This window comes from Ursus maritimus, unplaced genomic scaffold, assembly GCF_017311325.1.
Source record: "Ursus maritimus isolate PB19 unplaced genomic scaffold, ASM1731132v1 scaffold_19, whole genome shotgun sequence".
In the NCBI taxonomy this organism is placed as follows: Eukaryota; Metazoa; Chordata; class Mammalia; order Carnivora; family Ursidae; genus Ursus; species Ursus maritimus.
In genome coordinates, this window is record NW_024424341.1 from 24,490,703 (window position 1) to 24,514,505 (window position 23,803).

At 43.6% G+C, this 23,803-nt stretch overlaps 2 protein-coding genes across 2 annotated transcripts in view; both read right to left on the reverse strand.

The window, feature by feature from the left end:
- The window catches only part of NQO1 (NAD(P)H quinone dehydrogenase 1), a 12,345-nt gene extending 12,034 nt beyond the window's left edge, over nucleotides 1-311 (reverse strand). The window contains exon 1 of the mRNA XM_040633528.1: nucleotides 293-311. The gene's annotated coding sequence lies outside the window, so the exon portion shown is untranslated. The remainder of the gene's footprint in view (nucleotides 1-292) is intronic.
- A 14,940-nt stretch (nucleotides 312-15,251) lies between these two features.
- On the reverse strand, nucleotides 15,252-23,404 carry NOB1 (NIN1 (RPN12) binding protein 1 homolog). Its single transcript, XM_008702402.2, has 9 exons — nucleotides 23,274-23,404; nucleotides 23,020-23,152; nucleotides 22,051-22,181; nucleotides 20,025-20,096; nucleotides 19,706-19,834; nucleotides 19,409-19,612; nucleotides 18,730-18,827; nucleotides 16,547-16,691; nucleotides 15,252-15,858 (listed from the first exon to the last, which is right to left on the reverse strand). Exons 1-9 carry the CDS (start codon nucleotides 23,334-23,336, stop codon nucleotides 15,589-15,591), a joined length of 1,245 nt encoding a protein of 414 aa, XP_008700624.2. The 5' UTR covers nucleotides 23,337-23,404; the 3' UTR covers nucleotides 15,252-15,588.
- Between the last annotated feature and the right edge of the window lie 399 nt (nucleotides 23,405-23,803).

Here is a 23,803-nt window from a genome sequence, read left to right on the forward strand (position 1 = left end):
GGGGGGGGGGGACGGGCAGGAGGACGCAGCTAAAGTGTCTGGGTGCAGGCAGGAGGCATGCCCCTCAGGACTCTGTCCAGAAACCACCTGGGGACACTGGGGGTAAGTTTCCGGTGGAGTCCCCGGCGCGCCCCGCCCCGGGTGCCTCTCCCAGCCTTGGGAAAGCGCCTCCGCACGGAATGGGGCCGGCGCGGAGGAGTGTACATGGTTGTGGTCCTTAAGCCTCAGATTCGCTGAGTCACTGTGACTCTGGACTTCGATTTTGAGGGCTGAGGTAGCCAGGGATACTTACTCCAGGGAAAAGGAATTCGTTTCCTCCTTGGCAAAGTTCAGATTCGGCTCTTGGGGGTCCCGTAGGATGCACTGCCCTTGGTGCAAACCCCTGCTGCTCCGAAGCGGGAATCTAATTGGTTTTGTTCCCCAGGAGCTAGTCCAGTGCTGGTGGGGGAGATAGCAGTAACAGGAAAGCATTTAAGAATAACCAAGACAAATGAACGTCGAGTTGCTTTACACACAGCCCTACTTGGGGCAACTGCACAGAGCAGAGAGAAAAGTTCTAAATCTCCACCAAGTGAAAGTTATAGTAAAGTCTTCATCCTACAGGTTTTATTGTGCTTGTTTTAGTCGGCTTTGCAGATACTGCATTTTTTTTTAAATATAGAAATTGAAAGTTTGGGACAACCTCGCATTGAACAAACCTGCCCGGCACCCATTTTCCAACAGCTTTTGCTCATTTTGTGTCTGTGTCACATTTTGGTAATTCATGTGGCTTGCTTTATTGAGGTTGTCTGCAAGCAAACCTGCAATATCTCTTGAGGTTCGCCTGTGCTATCAAAGGGGAAGGGAAAAAAATAGAACTTTAAAGTGTAACCATCAGAAAAATAGAAATGAAAACTAAGAAAATTCAGAGGGAAGGGAGATGGGAGGTACACCCTTTGGGTAAGGTTTGCAAAATTTAAGGGTGTGCTGAAAAAAAAAACTCAGTAATCAAGATAAATAACTAATTTTTAATTTTATTTTTTTTAATTTTTTAAGTAATTTTTTTAATTTTTTTTAATTTTTTTATTTTTTTTTAATTTTATTTTTTAATTTAATTTTATTTTTTTATTTTTATTTTTTTAATTTTATTTTTTAAGTAATCTGTGTACCCAATGTGGGGCTCTAACTCATGACCCCAAGACCGAGAGTTGCTCCACTGACTGGGACAGCCAAGGCACCCTGATAAATAACTCTTTAACACAATGCTTTTGAAAATCAATTTGCAGAAAAGAAGGTCATGATAGACAAAATATAAAATGTTAAAGATTAGTAACAGTGCCAAGCCATGTTGAGCCTAGAGAAAAATGAGAATTCACTTAATACTGATTCATTCTTTATTTTGTTAAAAAATAAAATTCAACTGAGTACATTTGAAAGATCTTACTGGCTTTATTCAATGATTCATGAATCAGGCAGCACCCAGTCTAGCAGGTAGAATGGGGGTCTGAGGAGCTGTACAAAATCAAAGACTTCTATAGGTAGAAAGGAATGGGAACAAGAAATTTACACTCTGTGAAAAGTGGTTTGGGTTTGTTTTGTGTTTTTGGTTTTGGGTTTTTTTTTTGTTGTTTTGTTTTGTTTTTTTGAGGTTACTTTCCTTTAGGGGTGGTGGGGTAGATTACCCAACTAGTGCTAATCAGGCTATTCCTGACTGATTTATTTGAGATTCCAATTCGGGGTGAGCTGAAACGGAAACTGTAAGTCTATTCGGTGACATGGGGATAAGCCTAAGTGACTCCATTTGGGGTCTGTTGTCTTGCTTTTAACAATTGCCTCTTCAATCAGACTCTCAGCCTAAGAGATGTGATAAAAAAAAAAAGTTGCAAGGTTTGGGGGTGCCTCAGTCGGTTAAGTGTCTGCCTTCAGCTCAGGCCATGATCCCAGCGTTCTGGGATAGAGTCCTGCATCGGGCTCCCTGCTCAGTGGGGAAGTCTCCTTCTCCCTCTCCCACTCCCCCTGCTTGTGTTCCCTTTCTCGCTGCCTCTGTCAAATAAATAAATGAAATCTTAAAAAAAAAATAATGCAAGGCTTTAGTCCTACTCCTAACTATTCTATGGAAGTTTTTGTTAACTCTGTGTTCACGTTCTTTAAATCAGTCATTTTCTTGGATTCTTTTCTGATGTTTTAATCTTAGGGAGATCATTTGCTCGGTGGTGGATGGCGAAAATATGCATTTAAAACTCGAGGGAATTCAGCACACTGAGGCGGTTGTGGTTATTATAAGCAAGATAATGCCCTGTGTCTGGAGTACACTTATGAGCCATGGTGTCCAAGACACAAACCAATCAGAATCAAATAGGTCAAAGAAAGACCCCATGGAAGGAGTTAGTTTTTAAAGCCAACTGGCTTATTCAGTGATCTTATGCAGCCAAGTCTCAACTTTGTCAGAAGTATCACTGCAAGTGCAGCAAGTGGTGTTGGCCACTGAGCAAAAACCTCTTGCTCAGCTTAAAAGGTCCTCAAGGGCTCTCCTCTTACCAGGAACAACATTGGGCAAAGAGATGAGGGATTTTTGTTGGGCAACTAGTGCTTTAGCTGCAGATGCTGTGATATGTTCAGGGGTTAAGGAGAAGTTCCTGATCATAGCCTCATTGGCACTTACCCTTCACCAGGACAGTAGAGATCTGCTACAGGAAACGAATTCTGAATCATGAATAACTCTTGGTAATTCCCATTTGCATCTGTGACTAGGGACAGGAAAGGTGACAGTCAAATGCAAGGGTCTGCAGACTACACAGGCAGTTTATTCTGGTTACTCTTGCCTTGCATCCCTTTCTTTGAACACAAGTTTCCCCTGGCTTAGGGTTGTTAGCCAGAGTTGGGGAAAGGGACCCCCGGGGTTAGGGAGCCTACCATGATGGAAAGTGGCTGAGTTTGTTTCATAGAAATGGAGGCTTTGGGAATCAGGGAGAAGTTTGGGACAGGCAGAACTACCAGATCACTAGCATGGCGGCAAATCTAACAGTTACTTGGAGGTTGCATTACCACCACTGCCGCCCGCCACACCTTGCAATGGCCTAAGCGAGGTGAACAATGGCATTATGTTTCCAGGCCAGAGCAAGGCAAAAGGTGAACAAAAGATTCATCCAGACCTTCATGGTGTAAGAATTAGGAAAAGGATGGTCAGAGAGGGAAGGAGGAATGGAAACAATGTCAGAGCAACATCAGTTACTTCTCTTCCTCCTCGATTTGATTTTTTTTTTTTTTTGAGGTCTATGGCATTTGCACAGGGCTAGATATCAGGTGACACCTTCTTCAGCTGTGAGATGTGTACCCCAGGTTTGACACTGTAATTAGGCGGCAGGGTCCGTGGTCAAGAGTACTTGGTAGGGTCCTTTCCGTGAATCTTCATTTTGCAAAAGCATCAGAGTAAAACAGGAACTGTCTGTAAATGACAAAAGACTTCACAATGTGCATGGTTAAACATCTGATGAGAGTTCCTTATAATAGAAGTGACAAGGACATTTGGTTATTTCTGTGATACAAAATATTTTAAGATCATAACTAGAATTATGACTGATAACATTGTTCTAGGACATATCAGATTTCTAGGAGTTTCCTACAATTTCTATAACTCCTGTATTAATAGGCCTCCATACAAATATCACCTAAGAAGAATTAGCCTCACTTCTTATTTGATAATGCTTGCCATGTAATGTAGCATACCAAAGCAACCTAATTATTTTAACATCTTCCTAGGTGAGAGATAAGTCCTTCAGATTTTCCAGGGAAACTCTGGTAAACCTCAAGGTTAGTTTAAGGTCAAAAGATACTATTGAGAATTTGATTTGAAGAAAATGTCAAACGATTTGAACATTTGCTTAAATAGGATGCAGATCAGGGGCGTGTGGGTGGTTCAGTTGGTTAAGCATTCGACTCTTGATTTCAGTTCAGGTCATGATCTCAGGGTCCTAGGATCGAGCCCTGTGTCAGGCTTGGTGATGAGCATGGAGCCTGCTTGAGATTCTTTTTCTCCTTCTCCCCTGGATTGCATTTACTCTCTAGTACATACATACATACATACATACATAAAATGAAATAATATGGAATTATCTACTTAACCAAAGTGACAATAGATGTTAAAGGCAAGTACAGAAGTTTACATATTGTGGAGAAAAAAGCTTAGCTCTGAGAAGACTAGGTTTTCTTAAGTAATCAAAGACCTGATAAAGACAGTATAAATTATTTTGGTAAGACCCAAAATCTTTGCTGTCCAGGCAAATTACCTAAAAGGTAAGGTAACTTTTACAATCACTTATAAAAAGCAGACTAGAAATCTAAGAAAAACTGTCCTTTTAAGAGAGAGCAAACCAAATCTAATTTTGTACCAGTGTACATTTCATATTAAAACTCATTAAAGAGGGTGCCTAAGTGGCTCAGTTGGTTGTGTTTGCTTCACCTCAGGTCATGATCCCAGGGTCCTGGGATTCAGCCCCACGTTGGGCTCCCTGATTGGACGGGTCTGCTTCTCCCTCTGCCCCTCCCCCTGCTCAGGTGTTCTCCCTCTCTCTCTTTCTCTGTCAAATAAATAAAATCTATAAATAAATAAGTATATCTCATTAAAAATAAAAAGTTAAATCCCTTCCAGTCTTAGCTAGCCAGACCATAGACTTCCTTTTCCAACATGCCTTTTTCACAAATCCTCTACGTTTTTTATATCCATTCAGATTTTGTCCTCTGTTTTCTTCCCTTTTTCTCATTTTGGAACAACCAGTCATTTGATTTCCCTACCTAGTTTTCATACACAGTTGTTTCCTTTCACCCTTATTACTTCTTCTTTTTTTTTAACTAGCTCTGCACCGAACATGGGGCTTGAACTCATGACCCCAAGATCAAGAGTCACCTGCTCTAGGGACTGGGCCATCCAGGTGCCCAAGTTGTTTTTTTTTTTTAAATTGAGATATGATTGACATAACATTGTGTCAGTTTACCGTGTACAGTGTGTTGGTTTGATACATTTCTTTTTTTTTTTTTAAGATTTTATTTTATTTTATTTTATTATTTTTTTAAATTTTAATTTATTTATTTGACAGAGAGAAACAGCCAGAGAGAGAGGGAACACAATCAGGGGGAGTGGGAGAGGAAGAAGCAGGCTCCTAGCGGAAGAGCCTGATGTGGGGCTCGATCCCAGAACCCCGGGATCACGCCCTGAGCTGAAGGCAGACGCTTAGCGACTGCGCCACCCAGGCGCCCCTTTTTTTTAAGATTTTATTTATCTATTTGACAGAGAGACAGCCAGTGAGAAAGGGAACACAAGCAGGGGGAGTGGGAGAGGAAGAGGCAGGCTCCCAGTGGAGGAGCCTGATGCGGGGTTCGATCCCAGGTCTCCGGGATCACGCCCTGAGCCGAAGGCAGACGCTTAACGACTGAGCCACCCAGGTGCCCCAAGCCACCCAGGCGCCCCTGATACATTTCTGTACTGTGAGATGATTGCTACAGCAGCGTTAGCTAACCCCTTTCTCAAGTCACATATTTATCTCTTTCTTTTTGTGTTGAGAACAGTTAAGATTTAGTATCTTAGTAACTTTGAAGTTTGTAATACAATATTGTTGACTGTGGTCACCATGTTGTCCTTAGATCTCCAGAACTTATTTATCTTGTAGTTAAAATTTTGTACCCTTCAACAATATCTCCCCAAATCCCCAGCCCCAGCCCCTGCTAATCACCATTCTACTCTGATTTTTACAAGTTCAGTTTGTTTTAGATTCCACACATAAATGATGCCATATAGTATTTGTCATTCTCTCCTGGATTTACTTTCCCGAGCATAATGCCTTCAGGATCCATTCATCTTGTCAAAAATGGCAGGATCTCCTTACTCATGTCCGAATAATACTCTGTTGTATATGTATATGTCTTCTTTATCCATTCATCTGTTGACAAACACATCGTTTCCATATCTTGGCTATTGTGAATAATGCTGCAATGAACATGGGTATGCAGAGATCCCTTTGAGATAGTGATTTCAATTCCTTCAGATACAAACCTACAAGTGGGATTGCTGGATCATACGGTGGTTCAATTTTTAATTTTCTGAGGAATCACCATATTATTTGCTATAATAGCTGTAGTAAAAGTTTTTAATTATATAAGTCAATTAGAATCCTTTATTCCTAAGGAAAACTAAGAAGGAAGCAACTACGGACTGTCGGTTACACTAGCATTCTGTGGACTGGTAGATTTATGAGTACATTTTACAATTTCTAGAAGTATATTCTCCCTCACAGTTAAGTTTTCAATGTGGCACAAAATGTATCTACTAATAGACCTAAATATCTTTGGGTCATCTGTAAAAGGAAGCCAAAAGTGGATAAACTTGTATTCCGTAATTAATGTTTCCATATTTTACCTTATTATTTATTTATTTATTTATTTATTTATTTATTTATTAGAGTGTGAGCGCACAAGTTGGGGGAGGGGCAGAGGAAGAAGCAGACTCCCTGATAAGCAAAGAGCCTGATGTGGGACTCTATCCCAGGACCCTGGGATCATGACCTGAGCCAAAGGCAGACGTTTAACCGACTGACCCACCCAGGCGTTCCCCAAACTTTTTTTTTTTTTTTTTAAGATTTTATTTATTTATTTGAGAGAGAGAGCATGAGCAGGGAGGAGAGGCAGAGGCAGAGAGAAGCAGACTCTCTACTGCGTAGGGAGTCGGATGCGGGGCTCCATCCTGGGACTCTGGGATCATGACCTGAGCTGAAGGCAGCCACTTAACCAACTGAGCCACCCAGGCACCCCCCCAATCTATTTTTAATGATACTTTATGGTATGCCATATTTCTTAGTAGTGTGTTGTTTTATGGTTAATTATTTTAAGACCTTATCTGTTGGCTTATATTATGAAAGACAAGCACTAGTACTTAGTTACTGCTCACCATCTCTCCTTCTTCTCTTCTCCCTGTATGACAATATAAAAATTTTTGGCTAAATCAGTATTTAGGGTTTATGCTATTATGACAATGAGACAAAGAGTGAATTATGATCATTTTCTTTCTTCAACTTCTTGTTTTCCTAGAGTTAATAATTGCCTCTTTTTCCTCATTAGTTTTCTACAGCACAAGCACTCTACTTGTTCCTAAACCTCCCATTGAAATTGTGAAAAACAGGGGTGCCTGGCTGCCTCAGTTGGTGGAGAGGGCAACTTTTGACCTTGAGGCTGTGAGTTTGAGCCCCACATTGAGTATAGAGATTACTTAAAAATAAAATCTTGGAGTGCCTGGGTGGCTCAGTGGGTTAAGCATCTGACTCTTGATTTTGGCTCAGGTCGTGATCTCAGGGTCATGGGATTCAGCTCTGTGTCTGGCTCTCCGCTCAGTGGGGACTCTGCTTCCTCTCTCCCTCTGCCCCTACCCCCCGCTCAGGCTAGCTCTCTAAAATAAATAAATAAGTAAATAAAATCTTTAAAAAAATAAAATCTTTAAAAAATTGTAAAACAAAGATAATCACACCATGAATGCTAATTTTCACTTGGTCAAAGTTATCAGGTTTACCACTTCTGTTCTTCTGGGACAAGTTCTGGAAGTCCTCTGTTTCAGTCTGGGCTGATCACTCGCTGAGGTTTGCTGCATGGCTATCTTTCTAGGATTCTTTTCCTCCTCCCTCTTGTGCTGCAGTCCATGTATTCCTCTTTGGTTTACTCTCCTCACCGCCCACCCCCGGAGTACATTTTCTAATAGTTTGCTAACAAAGGATAAATGGAAGGTAAGTTTTTTGATACATTGTATATATGACTGTTGGGTTGTGTATAGGATTTTATGGTTGTGGAGAATCTGATTTCATCTACTTCCTGAGTATTTGGACGGGAACTGCTTTTTTCTCTATAAGTACCTAAAATGTTTTTATTCCTAGTGTTGTGACATTTTGTCCACATGAAGTTTACAAGGATAGCCCCAATATGACCTCATTCTATTCTTTTACCCGAACTAAGGTACTACTACAGAAACCATGTTGTATTAATTTGTGCTTTTCTAGATGATTGGAATATGTCATGCTATACTTAGCAACGGACAATTCTTCTAACTTTATTATCCCTTCATGTAAGAAAAGTCTACAGTACTCCTTTTCCCCCACAGAATAGGCAGTAATGATCACTAATTTACTGAAGACTTACCAAGTCTTCAGTGCCCGAGACCTGCTCCGAATACACTTACATGTATTAATTCATGGTAATCCTCCACACAGCATTTTTAGGAAAGTGGTATTATAATTCTAATTTTTAAAATGGATTAGAGATATATAAGACTTGAAACTCACCCATTTAAAGGGGAGAGTATAATGACTTTTAATATATGTATGGAGTTTTGCAATGGTCACAGTAATATGATCTTAGAACATTTTCATTATTCCAGAAAGAAACCTTGTACCCATTAGCAATCACTCTCCATTTCTTCTGCCTGTCCCCCACCCTTTGGTCATAGGCAACTACTAATCTACTTTCTGTTTCTATGGATTTGCCCATCCCAGACATCTCATATAAATGGTATACATTGTATGGTCTTTTCTAACTACCTTCTTTCACTTAACATAGTGTTTTCAAAGGGCTCCTGGGTGGCTCAGTCATTAAGCGTCTGCCTTCGGCTCAGGTCATGATCCCAGGGTCCTGGGATCGAGCCCCGCATTGGGCTCCCTGCTCAGCGGGAAGCCTGCTTCTCCCTCTCCCACTCCTCCTGCTAGTGTTCCCTCTCTCGCTGTGTCTCTCTCTGTCCAATAAATAAATAAAATGTTCAAAAAAAAAACAAAAAAAACCATAGTGTTTTCAAGGTTCATCCACATCGTAGTAGATACCAGTACTTCGTTCCTTTTTATGACTGAATAATATTTTATTGTATGGATGAACCATATTTTGTTTATCCACTCACCAGTTGATGGATATTTGGGTTGTTACCACCTTTGGCTATTATGAATAATGCTACTATGAACACTTGTGTCTAAGTTTTCACATGGACATGTGTTTTCATTTCTCTTGGTTAGGTGTCCAGGAAGAGAATTGCTGGTCACATTATGTTTAACATCTGAGAAACTGCCAAACTGTTCTCCAAGGCAGCTGCACTATTTTACATTCTTGCCAGCAAAGTATGAGTGTTAGAATTTCTCCTCACCCACACTTGCTGTTGTCTGTCTCTTTGATTATAGCAGTCCTAGTGTGTGTGTGAAGTGGTATCTCATTGTGGTTTGAGTTGCATTTTCCTAATGACTAGTGATATTGAACAACTTTTCATGTAATTCTTGGACATTTATAAATTTTCTTCGGAGAAATGTTTATTCATTTTCTTTGCACATTTTAAAATTAGGTTGTCTTTATTATTATTGAATTGTAAGGGTTCTTTATACAAGTTTGTTTCCTCCCCTCCCCTCCCCTCTCCTCTCCTCTCCTGCTGAAAGCTCTACACCCAACATGGGACTTGAACTCACAACCCTGAGTTCCGGTGTCACACATTCTACTCCCTGAGCCAGCCAGGTGCCTCCTTATACAAGTTCCTTATCAGATACTTGATTTGCAAATATTTTCTCCCATTTTTTGGGTTATCTTTTTATTTTCTCAGTGTTGTCTTTTAAATCATGTAAGTTTTTAATTTTGATGAGTCTATCTTAGGATCCTTTTATCACTTTGGCTTTGGTGTCCTATCTAAGAAATCATTGCTTAACCCAAGATTTATACCTATTTTTTTTTATCTGTGAGTTTTATAGTTTTTAGCTTTTATATTTAGGTCTGTGATCTACTTTGCAGTAATTTTCATGTATGATGTGAGGTAGGGAATAAAACCCCCATTTTAGAGATAGAGAAACTGATGAACTAAATGGTAATATGGCTTGTCCATGTCTCTACAGCTAGTTAGTGGTGTAGTTGAACTCAGTCCCTAAGACCCCAGAGACAGCTTCCAGCCCCCACTTGCTATCAGAATTAGAATCAGAATTCTTGAGCCTAGCTCCAGATCAGCTGCAAATGGTCTTCTCTTTGAGCTCTGGTTGCATCTGTAACAAAATAGTTTTCAGCTGCATTGCCTTAAAGGTCCCTCCAGCTTTAATTTGCTGTCAGTTTAAAATTGTACAATTCCCAGGGTGTTCTTGGAGCAGTCCTGTCCCTGGAGTATGTATGTACCAGCATTGTGTGTTGACTGAAAACCGTGTCCTCAAGGTCTCTCCCACATCATCAGGGAGCAGCCAGCACCCTGGAGCTGTAGAAAGCTTTGTTGATGGTCTTCATTAGCTAGAAATTAAAAGCAGAGGCAGGAGAAACCTCAGGAGTCCCCCATCCTCCTCCTGATGAAAGAACACAAGCAGCCTCATTAGTCACCTGCTAAGGCACTGCCTCCGCAAGGGTGCCTTTCTGGCGTAAGAAGTCCCTAAAGCCCCCTCGCTGTGGATGATGGACTTGGTGCCGTCGCTCAGAGCCCCATGGGCCTGTCTGGGGACCTGGGCATCTGTTGTCCTCAGTGGTTCCCGTGGCTACCAGTCAAGTGTCCCTGGAGGGAACAGGTCTTTGGTATTAGGGGATTAATGATTCTTCTACTGTAAACCTCCTTCCCTCTTATACTCCTGCCCCGATCACGATGGTACAGAACACACACTGTTATGTGGGACTTTTGTGTTCCTGTGTGTTCTGCTGGAACTTTGTCATGTTATATATTGTGTCAAATAGGCCATTCTCTATTGTGCTTAGACAGCCCTGGGTACACTGAAATGTCTCTTGAATTGGCATGCATGTGTTGTGAAGAGATACCTGATAGAACAAATTGAGTTCTGATGTCAGATCACAGAGTTTAAGGTATAGAAGGGACCCCATTTTCTTTTCTTTTCTTTCTTTTTTTCTTTTTTTAAGATTTTATTTATTTATTTGACAGAGAGACAGCCAGCGAGAGAGGGAACACAAGCAGGGGGAGTGGGAGAGGAAGAAGCAGGCTCCTAGCAGAGAAGCCTGATGTGGGGCTCGATCCCAGAACGCTGGGATTACGCCCTGAGCCGAAGGCAGACGCTTAAGGACTGAGCCACCCAGACGCCCCAGAAGGGACCCCATTTTCAATGCTTCATCCTTTTTGTCCCACATCCCACTAGTAACCCTTGAGCTCTGGCACCAACACCTTCAGGGGTAGGGAACTCATCTGCAAGTTTCCAAGAGCAAACTATAAGAAAAGTTAGGGAAAAGCATTCCCTGTCTCTTGATTATTCTCTCCACACTGGTCTGAATCATGCATTCACGTCTACAAGCATTTATTAAACATCATTCAGAAACCTGGCAATGAGCCTCGTGAAGGGTGCGGAAAGATAAACTCCACCCAGTTCCAAGTTTGCAGACATGTGAACAGCTCATGACTACAGTGGAGTAAACGTACACCACACCTCCGGGTCATCATGGGTCCCGGAATTACAGTCTCATCGTTGTCTTAATAATGCAGAAAGGTTACATTTAGGAGAATTTACCTCCAAACACATGAACACACAAACACAGTGAGCTAGACATGGCAATCATTTCTGCTATAGCTATCTCCCTGTCCACGTGTACTGGGGTGAAAAAAACTAGTAAATTTGGGGGCTATTCTTCCAGATGTCCCAGTTTTGCCTTTGCTCCCTGATTTTGTGTTACAGTGGTGCTCTTTTCTGGGGGGTGTTTTGGAAATGTCACTAACACTGCTATTAACTGTATCTTGTATTAAAGAGGATAGCAGTATAGAATTGATCCCGGCAAGCTTGATCTGGGGACCCAGAGGGGGTCCCGCAGGACTAGACAAGAGGGTCCTTGGCTTCATGCAGGAGAGAAATCAAATGCAAGCGTATTGAAGTTAGAGAACAGTTACAGATGGTGTGTCTGGGAGACTCGGAAAGGAAAGGAGCGTTAGTCTCCTCTTTGTTCAGGGTCTGGGGGTTTTTAGCGAGGATTGTGGTCCGGTGCACACGTGCTCACAGCATCCAGGAATCTGTTAGAACAAAGACGAGGGCCCAGGTGTTATTCCTTGGAGCCAGAGGCTCTTGGCATCAAAATATGTAGCTCCCCTGGTCTGGAATATGCATGTGGTGGCTTTGTGGGGTCCTTCTCATCCGGCCCTTCCTTAGATGTTCTCAATTCTAGAGAAATCATTAACTCCTTGTCACTTACAAGGAGGATATTCTGAGGCCTGTGTAGAGTGGGGTGGGGGTATAGGCACTAGCGAGAATAGAAGCAGGAAAAGAAACAAAAAGCAGATTTTTTTTTTTAAAGATTTTATTTATTTATTTGACAGAGATAGAGACAGCCAGTGAGAGAGGGAACACAAGCAGGGGGAGTGGGAGAGGAAGAAACAGGCTCACAGCAGAGGAGCCCGATGTGGGGCTCGATCCCACAACGCCGGGATCACGCCCTGAGCCGAAGGCAGACGCTTTAACCACTGTGCCACCCAGGCGCCCCCAAAAAGCAGATTTTTATGGAGTCCTTCAGTTTCCCAATCTCAGAATTATCTTATTAATTATTAATAATTGTCAGTCAGGGTTGCCAGTAGGATTTGGGTTAAATACGAGTTTCAAATGTCCTGAACTAACAATCAAAACTCACACGGATAACTTCTATAAAAGTTCTTAAGCTTTTAAAACTTCCAAGTCCTAAGGGCCTAAACCCTGGAATTAACAACTTGCTATGCACGTACTTATAACCTCTTTTATCCTACTGTTCCTGCTCCCACTTTTATTTTAAAGCCACTTGTATGCATCTCTACAGTTTGTGGTTGTCACTAATGCTACTCACCAAGTATTTGTAGCATCCTGCCTTCTGGCTATTGATTGGGATTGCATTTCTTGGTCCCGTCTGGTTGGGTAGGGCCCCAGGACTAGTGTGACCTGTAAACTGTGAGCAGCAATGTTCTGAGGTTTGTTTTGCTGGGTGGGACCAGAGTGGCCTTTGGTTCTAGAGATAAGGGAGGTGAGGGGGTATGGGAATGTATGGGATTTTTCCTTTTTTGGTACCTGGGTCCGGGTGTTAGGACTTATGGATATTTTGAGGTGGGTCGCCTGATGGGCCTGTTTGTATGTAGTGGTGGGGGTAGGGGAGGTGGGGGGGTTGGGGGGGAGGTGGGGGGGGGTTGGGGGTCCCTATGGGTCCTTCTACCTGACTCAGGTTTCCATTGTTGAAGTAGGCTGCCTAAAATTGGCCTCTACATTGGGCTCTTGGGTGTTCTGCTACCCCCTGCTTCTCTGTAAGTCTGACAGTATGAGGAGAAAGAGAAATGGACTCTCACACGCTCTTGTCCCTACTGCCCTCTCTTCCACCCCATGAGTTGGCACCCCACCCAATGAGTTTCACAGAGATGGAGGGCAGGGGAGTCAGTGTTCACCCTGTTTCCTGTGGTCTCCGCTGGCACGTTTGTTGCATAAAAGCTGTTGGACTAAGCCCAAACCTTGGTCTGGACACTCACAAGCTACGTGACTTTCAGGCATTTAATCTCGTGTAGAGGACGACTGCTGTTCACAGCACCCACACCTCGTAACCATGTCCTACCCAGTAAATGGACAAACGTGGATTACATACTCAGCCCAGGAACATAATGAAGTGCTTGAATTGGTAGCTTTTCATGATAGAGTGAATAAAAACAGTAAGACCTCTATAAATGGATATGGAGTGATTTCCAGTGGGGGAAAAATACAGTATACTACTTTTTTTAAAAAAAGATTTTATTTTCAAGTAACCTGTATATCCAACATGGAGCTCAAACCTACAACCCCGAGATACAGTTGCGTGCTCTACGGACCGAGCCAGCCAGGCGCTCCTACTATTAGTGTAAGAAAACAGTTGGGGCACCTGGCTGGCTTGGTCGATGGAACATGGGACTCCTGATCTCAGGGCTGTGAGTTCAAGTCCCACGTTGGGTGTAGTGATAACTTAAAAATAAAATCTTAAAAAAAAAAAAAAGTTGAACAAAATTAGGATAAATTAGAAACAAATGAAACCAATGACCTATATGGGTTAGGGTGAAACAGGAGGGCAGGGAATGGCATCTAGCTCTAAGCATACCTTTTGGTTTTTACTTTTGGAACTGTGTTTATGTATTTAAAGAAAATAGTGAAAACCTTGCTAATGTTTTTGGTTTAAATTCAATTTAACTATATGCTAAATGGATAAGATAACCATACAAGAAAAAAAACCTCATTAAGGAGCTTTTGAAGATTACTAATTTGTATATGTACTGTCACTGGAAAGAACTTGGAAAAAATCTTGTAATCAGGTTCATATCCCAAGTAATCAAAGTTAACATCACCATGATAGCCTGTATACCTATCACTCATGGAATATTCCTGCCCAGTGTTTCCCTCTAAATTCGCTTGAGGTTATGCAATCTGTCAAACCCAAACAGGGACATTTTAAAAACGTGGTTTGTACTATTATAATTGCCAACTGCACAGACATAAGTTAAAGTGTTCAGGGGCGCCTGGGTCATGCAGTGTTAAGTATCCGACTCTTGGTTTCAGCTCAGGTCATGATCTCAGGGTCATGGGACTGAGCCCCACCTCCGGCTCCGTGCTCAGCACGGAGTCAGCTTGAAACTCTCTCTCCGTCTACCCCTCTCTCACTAAAATACATAAATCTTTTTTTTTTTAAGTGTTCAGAACTGGGGGGAAATGATAGGAAGGACGGTGGAACAATCTGGAAAAAACTGACTTCTGCTCTACATCAGTAACTGTAACGTATCAATGTTAAGTTTCTTGAATTTATGCAAAGAACATCCTTTCCCTGGGAGATTCTTGGTGTACTCATGGGTGTGGGAGGAGAAAAAGAAAACAAGGCAAAGTAAGAGTGAATCTAGGTGAAACGCTACAGTTCACTATACTGAACTCTCTTGAATGCATTTCAGCAAATGCTTCAGAATAAGGTTTTTTTTTTCTTATAAGATTCTATTTAGTTACATGACACAGAGTGTGTGTACACTCACAAGCAGGGGGAGCGGCAGGCAGAGGGACAAGCAGACTCCCCGCTGAGCAGGGAGCCCAATGCGGGGCTCATCCCAGGACCCTGGGATCATGACCTGAGGCAAAGATAGATGCTTCACCGACTGAGCCAACCAGGCATCCAAAGAATAAGTTTTAAAAAATGAAAAAACAGTAGCTCGTAGTTTTATTATAACAAACTTAGCATATTTTCGTGTAAAAAAAAAAAAAATCTAAATGCTTGATCCTTGAGTATACAGCTTAAATATTACCTTCAAAGTACCTAGGTAGCAAATATTTGGCGACTTAATGAAAAGGCACAGAAGCTTATAACCACATTTATTACAAATATATGACCAGCTGGAAGTTCCTTTCTTTGAATGCCGAGGATGTGCTCCACGGCGCCGTTCCTTCTGTTTGCGTCAAAGTCCGTTCAACATGGCAGGAATCCCGGCTCTTTGGATGCTCACAGGCCAAGGGATGGCCCCGTTCCCCCACAAACCCCACCCGACCCATCCCCAGGAGTCAGGAAGCAGCACTGCGTCAGCCAGGCCTACTGTTCCCACCCACATGGTTCTAGAGACTGACAGCTGGGACAGTGAGGCACCCAAGTGCCTCAGCAGCTGCAGGGGCGATCCTGTTTGCCCGTAGAGCTTGCACTTCACCTCTTCTTCACAAACTTCTTTCTGGAAGCATTGGGATTTAACCGCCTCCTCCCTGCTCCCAAGGTGTTGTCTCGGATCTGCAGGGTAGCGGACCGGCTGGAGATGTCGTTCTCTGCAAAGGGAGATACCCCCGCTACGTAGTCAGGGGCAAACACGTCCGTTTTCTGCCTGGCCTTTCGGGAGAGTCTCAGCTGAGGGAAGCGCTGGTCCTCGGTCAGATGGGGGTTGATGGCGTATTTGCCCCCTTTGGGAGTGGGAAGTGAATACTGCAAACGACATGAGGAAAGGCCATTAGGACAGGGCACCCTATTCAAACACGTCCAATTGTGTTCATGTCAAGCTCTGGACGCAGACAGATGCCATCAGTGGAGCGTTTCACTCACTGCTGCTAGTGCCGTGACCACACACCCACAGCCAGCAATGCCGTCACCTCCAAACGCAGAGCTCGACTAAGCAGGTACCATTTTCACTGGTGTGGGTTAGTAATTCTAAAACAACTATCCTAGAATTGAGCAAATAATTATGGAAAATGGTGTCAAGATATGAGGGAGGGCGAGAATGAACTCTGCTGGGTTGAAATAGAACGTATAAACTCATTTTAAAATACAGATACATAATAGAAAACACTCCCATGTATATTTATACACACATGCGTTGGCTTACAATCTCTGTCCACCATGGGCTAAGACACCTCGGACCCCTGAGGGCAATAAGCCCACCCTGTGCTCAGCTCTTTGCTTCAAAACCCCATTCTCCATAAGGAATCCAAGCTCCATAGAGAAATGGCTGATTCCAGGGCAGGGACATAATTAGATGAGCGCCAGAACATCTTGGGCCAGGTTCAAGGAATCAGCGGGACAATTAAATGCCAAGCCTTTCTTGGTCCTCTCTATGGATTTTGATCCTGGTGCTAAGAGGCCCGGCTGCGAGGGGAGTGGGAGAGCTGCCACTCACCCGGAGGCCCCGAGGGTTCAGCACCTTCGGGTTGCGGGAGAAGTGCATGTGCAGGCTTCCATCGTCGCTGATGGTCACGGACACTTTCTTTAGGGTCTTGTTTCCACAGTGCGAACAGAACACTCGGCTCATGTCAGACGTGGTCCTGGAAACAGAAAAGGAAGGGCTCTGCACGGAAGCCACGGGAGACAAACCCCGTCGCCGAGCATAGGGTGAGTTGTGGGCGTCAGAGGAGAAGGATGTGACTAGGAAGGGGGGAAGGCTGAATGGCCCCTGATGCATCACAGACTATGGCTGCCGGACCTCCTGCCACTGATACAAGCAAGCCACCACCACGCTGCGCCGAGGGCAAGGGTGAATTAAGGGACACAGGCAGCAAGTCCGTAAACATGGAGGTTGAGCCGAGCGTTGTTACGCTAGTAATGAAGTCTTACTGAACTGTTAGGTAGGCATTACTCCACAAGTTTAACATCAAAACAGTCCTACGGAGTTGGCATTATGTCCATCTTATAGATGGGGAAACTGGGGAAGGATAAGGTACCCTGCTCAAGATCAGAGCTAGTAAGTGGCAAATACAAGCCCGGAAACCTCGCTGCACAATCACTGCTCTTCACATCACGGTACTTAGTCAAGGGGCGTATTACTGCGGCTCTCCACTCCCTGCCCTGAGACGGCAGCCAGGAGGTGGCGCCAGAGGTGCCAAGAATGTACTGATGAATGACACCGGCAACACTGGAAAGCTGCTATAGTTGAGCAAGTGTGGGTGTCGGGGGCAGGTCCTGAGGCCTTGCCTCGCCCCTACACATATAAGCCCCAAAAGCGGACCCTGGACAAGAAAGTTGCTGCCATCAAGGACCAAGTGGCAGTGTTTATACGTGTCCTTGAGGAATTGCCCCTCCATTCCCAGTGGTCAGGAGATGAGTCAGGTGAATCTCCTGAGGAGCCGAATCCTTGACCTGCAAGTCTCTGAGAGTAAACCAAGTGCCTCTCGACAGATGTTAGGAACTAATTATCCTGTGTAAGAGACCGTCCAGTCACTGGGCTAATCTCACAAGAATGGAGAACGTTTTTAAGAGCTGCTAAGAATGGGTGTTGACCTGGGGAACTTGGGGGTTTTGTAACAAAGGGCCATGGGGGAAATGCGATTTCATGAAGCAAGGAGGTTTACTGTCTTAAGCCTGGTACATTTTCAGACTGAAGATTCAGAGGAATGCAGAGGCTGGTGATAGGGCAGGGCCCCCGGGGCCATGAGTGACTGGTTGTCTCGAAGCCAGCAGGGGGGCAGTGGTCCATCTAGGCAACTTGACCCTCAGTGGAACAGCACCAGGGACCCAAGGAGACACCTTGCTGCTCCACAAGATGACCCACAGGATCACCACCATATCATAAGGTGCCAGGGTCATGCTTCACCGGCAAGGCTGAAGTACCATCTCGTCCGTTCCCAGAAGGTCTCTGGGACCCCGGGGCCTGCCCACAGAACACCAGCCCCACCACAAGGACCACTTCAAGAGCCAGAAGAGAAATGGAAGAGAAAGGCATGGTCTAAGAACTAACAGTTCACCTGAGTGGACTGTGTCCTGTGTTCCACATACCACACTCTCCTCTAGGACAATTAGCTTTTTTGATTTTAAGCAGGAAAAATCTGAAGCACCGAGAAGTTCACCAACTTTTGTAATGCTACTGTGAGACAGAATCTGCATCTGAACCTGTGTAATCCGAATCCATTCCACCTTTTTTTTTTTTAAATAGAAAATCTACACATAAAGTAGACCAAAGAGCACAATGAACCCCATGGGCCCCTCACCCAGTTTCAATAACTAGAAACTGATGGCCATCCTGTTCCATCTCTACCCCCACCCACTCTTCCCACGTGTGTATTACTGCAAAGCAAGTCCCAGGCATCATTTCATCCATAAATGTTTCACACGTATGGTTACATGATGAGGGCTCTGGGCTCCACAATCCATGCCTTTAATCCTACGACTAAGATAAGACAGGAGGTCACTGGCGACCTCTGTCCCAGAGGTTTCAGTGCTCTGGTGAGGACAGAACCCAGCAGCATATGAAGGACAAGGTGGAGGAAAAACCCTGTCCACAAAGCAGTCCTTCCGCAAACTGGCAGAAAGGACAGAAGAGAACAGAGTCCTGAGTGAGGCCGTGGGTCCAGACCATCAGCCACGTACCTGAAACAGCCGTGGCAGCGCAGGATGTAGCTCCGGGCCTCGCGGATCAGCATGCCGTTCAGCGCCAGCACGTGCAGCCCCATCTGAAGCAGGACGTTCTGCAACCACCAAGCGAAGGCACAACCCAAGTTGGCAAGATCAGAGTTCCTTTCAACATCTGTACGATCACAGCTAAAGGACTTCAGAGCCTGGTCTGGTTCGTAAGGGGCTTTTGCTAAGGGGAAGTAAGCTTAGGATGCCTCTCAAGACACGTAAACTGGGACAAAGACCTAGATTTCTCTTGTATTTCAAGGGCCCAGGTCCCCTCACTAGACATCTCTCTTTTAACAAAAACATTTTTCTTGTCAAAGGCAAATACACTCTTTTGGGAGCTGGAAACCTGTACTTTTTCCAAGAACCTAACTGAGAACAAAATGTGAAACGTACTGAAAAAGACCCATCAACAGACCATGCACAGTAAACAATAAAAACTTAATGCAAGACATATACTTTGTCACTATATTGATTTTCTAGTTTCCAACCAAAACTATAAATAATCAAAGATCACAGGTGAAATTTCAAGAACCTGGAAAAGAAGCCTCACAAAGAAGAGCTGTACATACTCCCAAACCTCAGAGGGACCCCTGACCATGACAGGTTATGAACTAAGCCTAGGGCTGGCTGATGCCCATCCACCCACCTGCATGGCAAAGTCTGTTGTCACACAGCCAACCCGCACGTCCTTCGGGACAGCGCACTGCTCCGACTCCCGCTGGATCTGTTTGATGTTGCTGGGAGTTATCCAGCCACCCCCGTCATCGTCGCTATCCTCGTCTTTCCTTTCTTCAAATCCATCCTCTTCTTCTTCATCCTCCTCACTTGGGACATCATCACCTTTGTCAATCTGAAACAATGGAATTCACAAAGTCCCAGCCCATAGGAACAGCAGGAAGAAGCTGGCGTGCCGTCATCAGGGGATCATACAGCAGGGCCTTACCAGCAGCTCCTGCAGTTCACGATCAATATTAGGCAAAGGGTTTCTCCAGAACATGAAGGAACTGAATTCTAGGTTCTCGGGCTCACCAGCTGGGTGTCCATGTTGTACTGTTTCTCGTGGATGTTTAGGCTGAAGTTAAAAGAATAATAATTTTAAAACCTGAAAACTGAGAGGATTATAGATGGATGATAGATGACACAAGTGAGATAGGGCTGGACAAACTAGGATATTAGTCTAGATAAATGTGGCTCAGCGTACACAGTTTGTGGAGACATGCAGCAGAAGAGCTCAGGAGAGCGTGGCTTGTCTACACAATTACCTTTGAGGGCAGATGGAAACCAGAAATGTGTAGAGGAGTTTCTGGGTGCTGACTTGATAAGCTCACTTTAACCTTTAAAAAGAAAAGAAAGAAGTGAGAGCTCTAGGAGACAAATACACAGTTTGAAAATTCAGCATGGAAGAGTAAATAAAATGAACTAGAAAAACTATTTCTACCACAGTTACTGAATATTGGGAAACATAAAAATAGTTTTTCAGTGATCCCACTACTACCAAATAACCACTTTAGAACATCTCTTTTTGTCCTCATAAATAATGCTGTAATGAACAGCACTGGTCATAAAACTTGCATGTATCCTTAGTTATATACTTAGAATACATACCTAAGAGTGGACTTGCTGGGTCAAAAGATACTGTATTATTTTTTTAAAGATATACTGTTATATTTTTTATTTATTTTTTTAAAAGATTTTGTTTATTTATTTGACAGAGAGACAGCCAGCGAGAGAGGGAACACAAGCAAGGGAGTGGGAGAGGAAGAAGCAGGCTCCCACCGGAGGAGCCTGATGTGGGGCTCGATCCCAGAACGCTGGGATCACGCCCTGAGCCGAAGGCAGACGCTTAAAGACTGAGCCACCCAGGCGCCCCAAAGATATACTGTTTTAAAACTTCTGATACAAAATATCTAACTCCTGGGGCGCCTGACTGGCTCAGCGGGGAGAGAAGGAGACTCTTGATCTCAGGGTCATGAGTTCAAGCCTTACTTAGTTTAAAAAAAAAAAAAAAAAAAAAAAAGATACCTAAATTCTGCCCAAAGTCTGCAGGAAAAGGGTAATTTTTAGGTATCATGAAATGATGGATGCCAAATGGAAACCCAGCTACTAGTCGCACTGCTCAGTCAGAGAGTCAGGCTTTATGCTTCCCTTCACCCATCTCCCCAAAACATTCTGGTGACACACACAAATCTGTGTTTTACACATCAGTTTTAGACTCTTTGGATTGGAGGACTCTAAACCTGGTTGAAAACAAGTGACAGCTGTTCTAATTAGTACACAAATGTGAGTTCAGAATAGTTTTCATGACTTTAGGCAAAGAATATTAAGCAATTCTTAATTAACACTATTTGAAATTAATTATTACATGATTACTTGGCTTCTAAGATCTTTTGGCCTGGAAACAGCCAATAGGACCCAGCTACAAATCAATTAGTCTCTTCAACCTAGCCAACGTGGGCAAGTCAGTAAAAGCACAACAGGAACCTAGAATTTTGAAGGTGGAAAGAGTTTAAAACAAACAAACAAACAAAACACAGGCTAGCACATAGTGTTCTTTCTTGCTTTTGGAAATAAATCTGTTTTTAAAAATAGCAAGAATATAGTTGATTTTTACTCTATTTCTACATTTTCCAAATTTAACCAACCCTTCCTAAAAACTTACAGATCAAAAGAGAGTGAGATGCATTTGCTAACTGAAACATAAGAATCTTATCTGGATCGTGATCCAAACAAATGTTTAAAAAAAATTGTAAAATAATTGGGAAATGTGAACAATAGGTGGACATTTGACAATATTAGGGAATTACTATTAATTTTGTGTAATGATTTCATGGTTTTATTGCTTTTATTTATTATTTTTTTAAGATTTTATTTATTTATTCGACAGAGATAGAGACAGCCAGAGAGAGAGGGAACACAGTCAGGGGCAGTGGGAGAGGAAGAAACAGGCTCATAGCGGAGGAGCCTGATGTGGGGCTCGATCCCATAACGCCAGGATCACGCCCTGAGCCAAAGGCAGACGCCTAACCGCTGTGCCACCCAGGCGCCCCGGTTTTATTGCTTTTAAAGAGACACACCAAGAAATATCAATGAGATACAATGTCTGAGCTCAAAATTCTAAGGGCTTGGGGTCAGTAGAAAGGAAACCTGATAGATCATGGCTTGATAAGTGTGGAGAAAGAATAATGGGGACACTGGGTCCATCATACTATTCCCTCTACTTCTCTACATCTGATAGTTCCCAGAATAAAAAACTTAAAAGGAAAAAAACCAATAATCCTCCTGATTTACCTTTTCTGGTTCTTGTTTTAGGTGAGACACCCCAACAAACTCTGCTTCTAACTGATAGGTGAGTGCCAACACTTGGATATCTGTGGCAGAGAGGCTGGGATAGTCTCCAGTTTTCTTTGAAAACTCAGTCACTGTAAAAAGAGTCCCAACTCACATTAGAAACAAAAAGCCATATGACCTTGGATAACTATAGTGAAAGTATGAAAAGAACTCAGAATCAATATCCCAAGAAAATCCTCTTAATACTTTCATCCATTTCCTTTTTCTACTCACTGTTGAGACATTTGTATTCTCTATCATTAAAATTTATGCCAGTTAGATGTACTGTGACATCCTTATCTAGTGCAGATGAAGGAACAGGAGAACAAAGTTAATAGAAAGTCACTGAAAGCATAATGTCTGCAAATGATGAGAGTTCCTTATTAAACTCTGGTATTACGTTGGAATAGAAGGTCTCTTCTCTGGTCTAAAATTCTTTGATTTTGAGTATAACAATCCAGATTAATAGAATATTCAGATTCCAAAATGGGATTAAAAGTTAATTCACTTAATAACTGTCGTAGTTTATGATGAACCAAAATTATTGGACTGCTCTGTAACAGCTCTGCATTATAACAATACCACTCACACTTCCTAAAAAGCAGATATTAGCAGCTAAAATTTATCGGGGACTTACTATGTACCAAGCACCGTACTAAAAGCTTTTCATTTGATCCTTCAACCAAATCCTACTAATTACTACTAGTACTTCCTCAGAAAGATTAAGTAACTTGTATATAGCTAGTAACTAGCAAGGCCTGACTGACTCCTGACCCAGGGAGCCTCTCTGCCACCATGATCTCCTAGAACGTGCAGTTCCTGAATCAAATGCTGATAAAATATCCAAGACCTCAACTCGCATCCGAGTCGGTCCGGAGCGGGTAGGCTGGGGCCCAGCTTCGCCATCAACACCGGGGCAGAGGCACTCACCCAGCCGCACGTATTCCGGGAAGGGCTCCTTGAAACGCAGCTCGTAAGGCAGGACGGCGAGCCGCCTGCGCGTGGCCTTGTCCCGAATCTCGTTCACCACATCCCGGATAGTGTAGATGTTCTTTCCAATGTCCTGCGGAGAGACCCGCCCAGTTCACACCCGTCCACATCACGCAAAGCGCCGCCCGACGTCCCGCACTACTTCAGGGGTCGCCAGCCCAGACCCTGCTCCTCTTGGCGGTAGCTCTCCATACCTGCAGAGCCGCGTCTCGCAGGAAAGCCCCGGCATCCGCCACAACGTGCTCCACGACCGCCATCTTGACCGAACGCGCCCACAGCGCGCTTGCGCACGGAGCTGGCTCCACCCCTACGTCCCAATCAGGGCAACCGGGAGCCGAGAGGTACAGTTATGACTTAGGGGCGCCTTCTGGCGGCCGCAAGGGCATTTCCCGGCTTAGGGCTACCCGCGCGCATGCGCGACCTCGCCGGCAGCCTCGCCAGGTATGGGCAGGGTCAAATTTTGGGATATACCATTGGAGACAGCCTTCTGCTTCCACCCCTTAGCGCCTTCTTTACTTTTAAGATAAAACCTGTATATAGTCTTACTGTTACGAGTCAGTCAATGCAGAAAAACTACAGATCATTTAAAGATCACAGGTCTGTGAGATATGTACTGTTTTACAGTTAAGGGATAGCTACTCAAGAGAGCTAGGCTCAGCTAACATGTCTAGTATTTTGTTGTCAGAAGAGTAACACCCGGGGGCGACTCTTGATCTCACGTTCT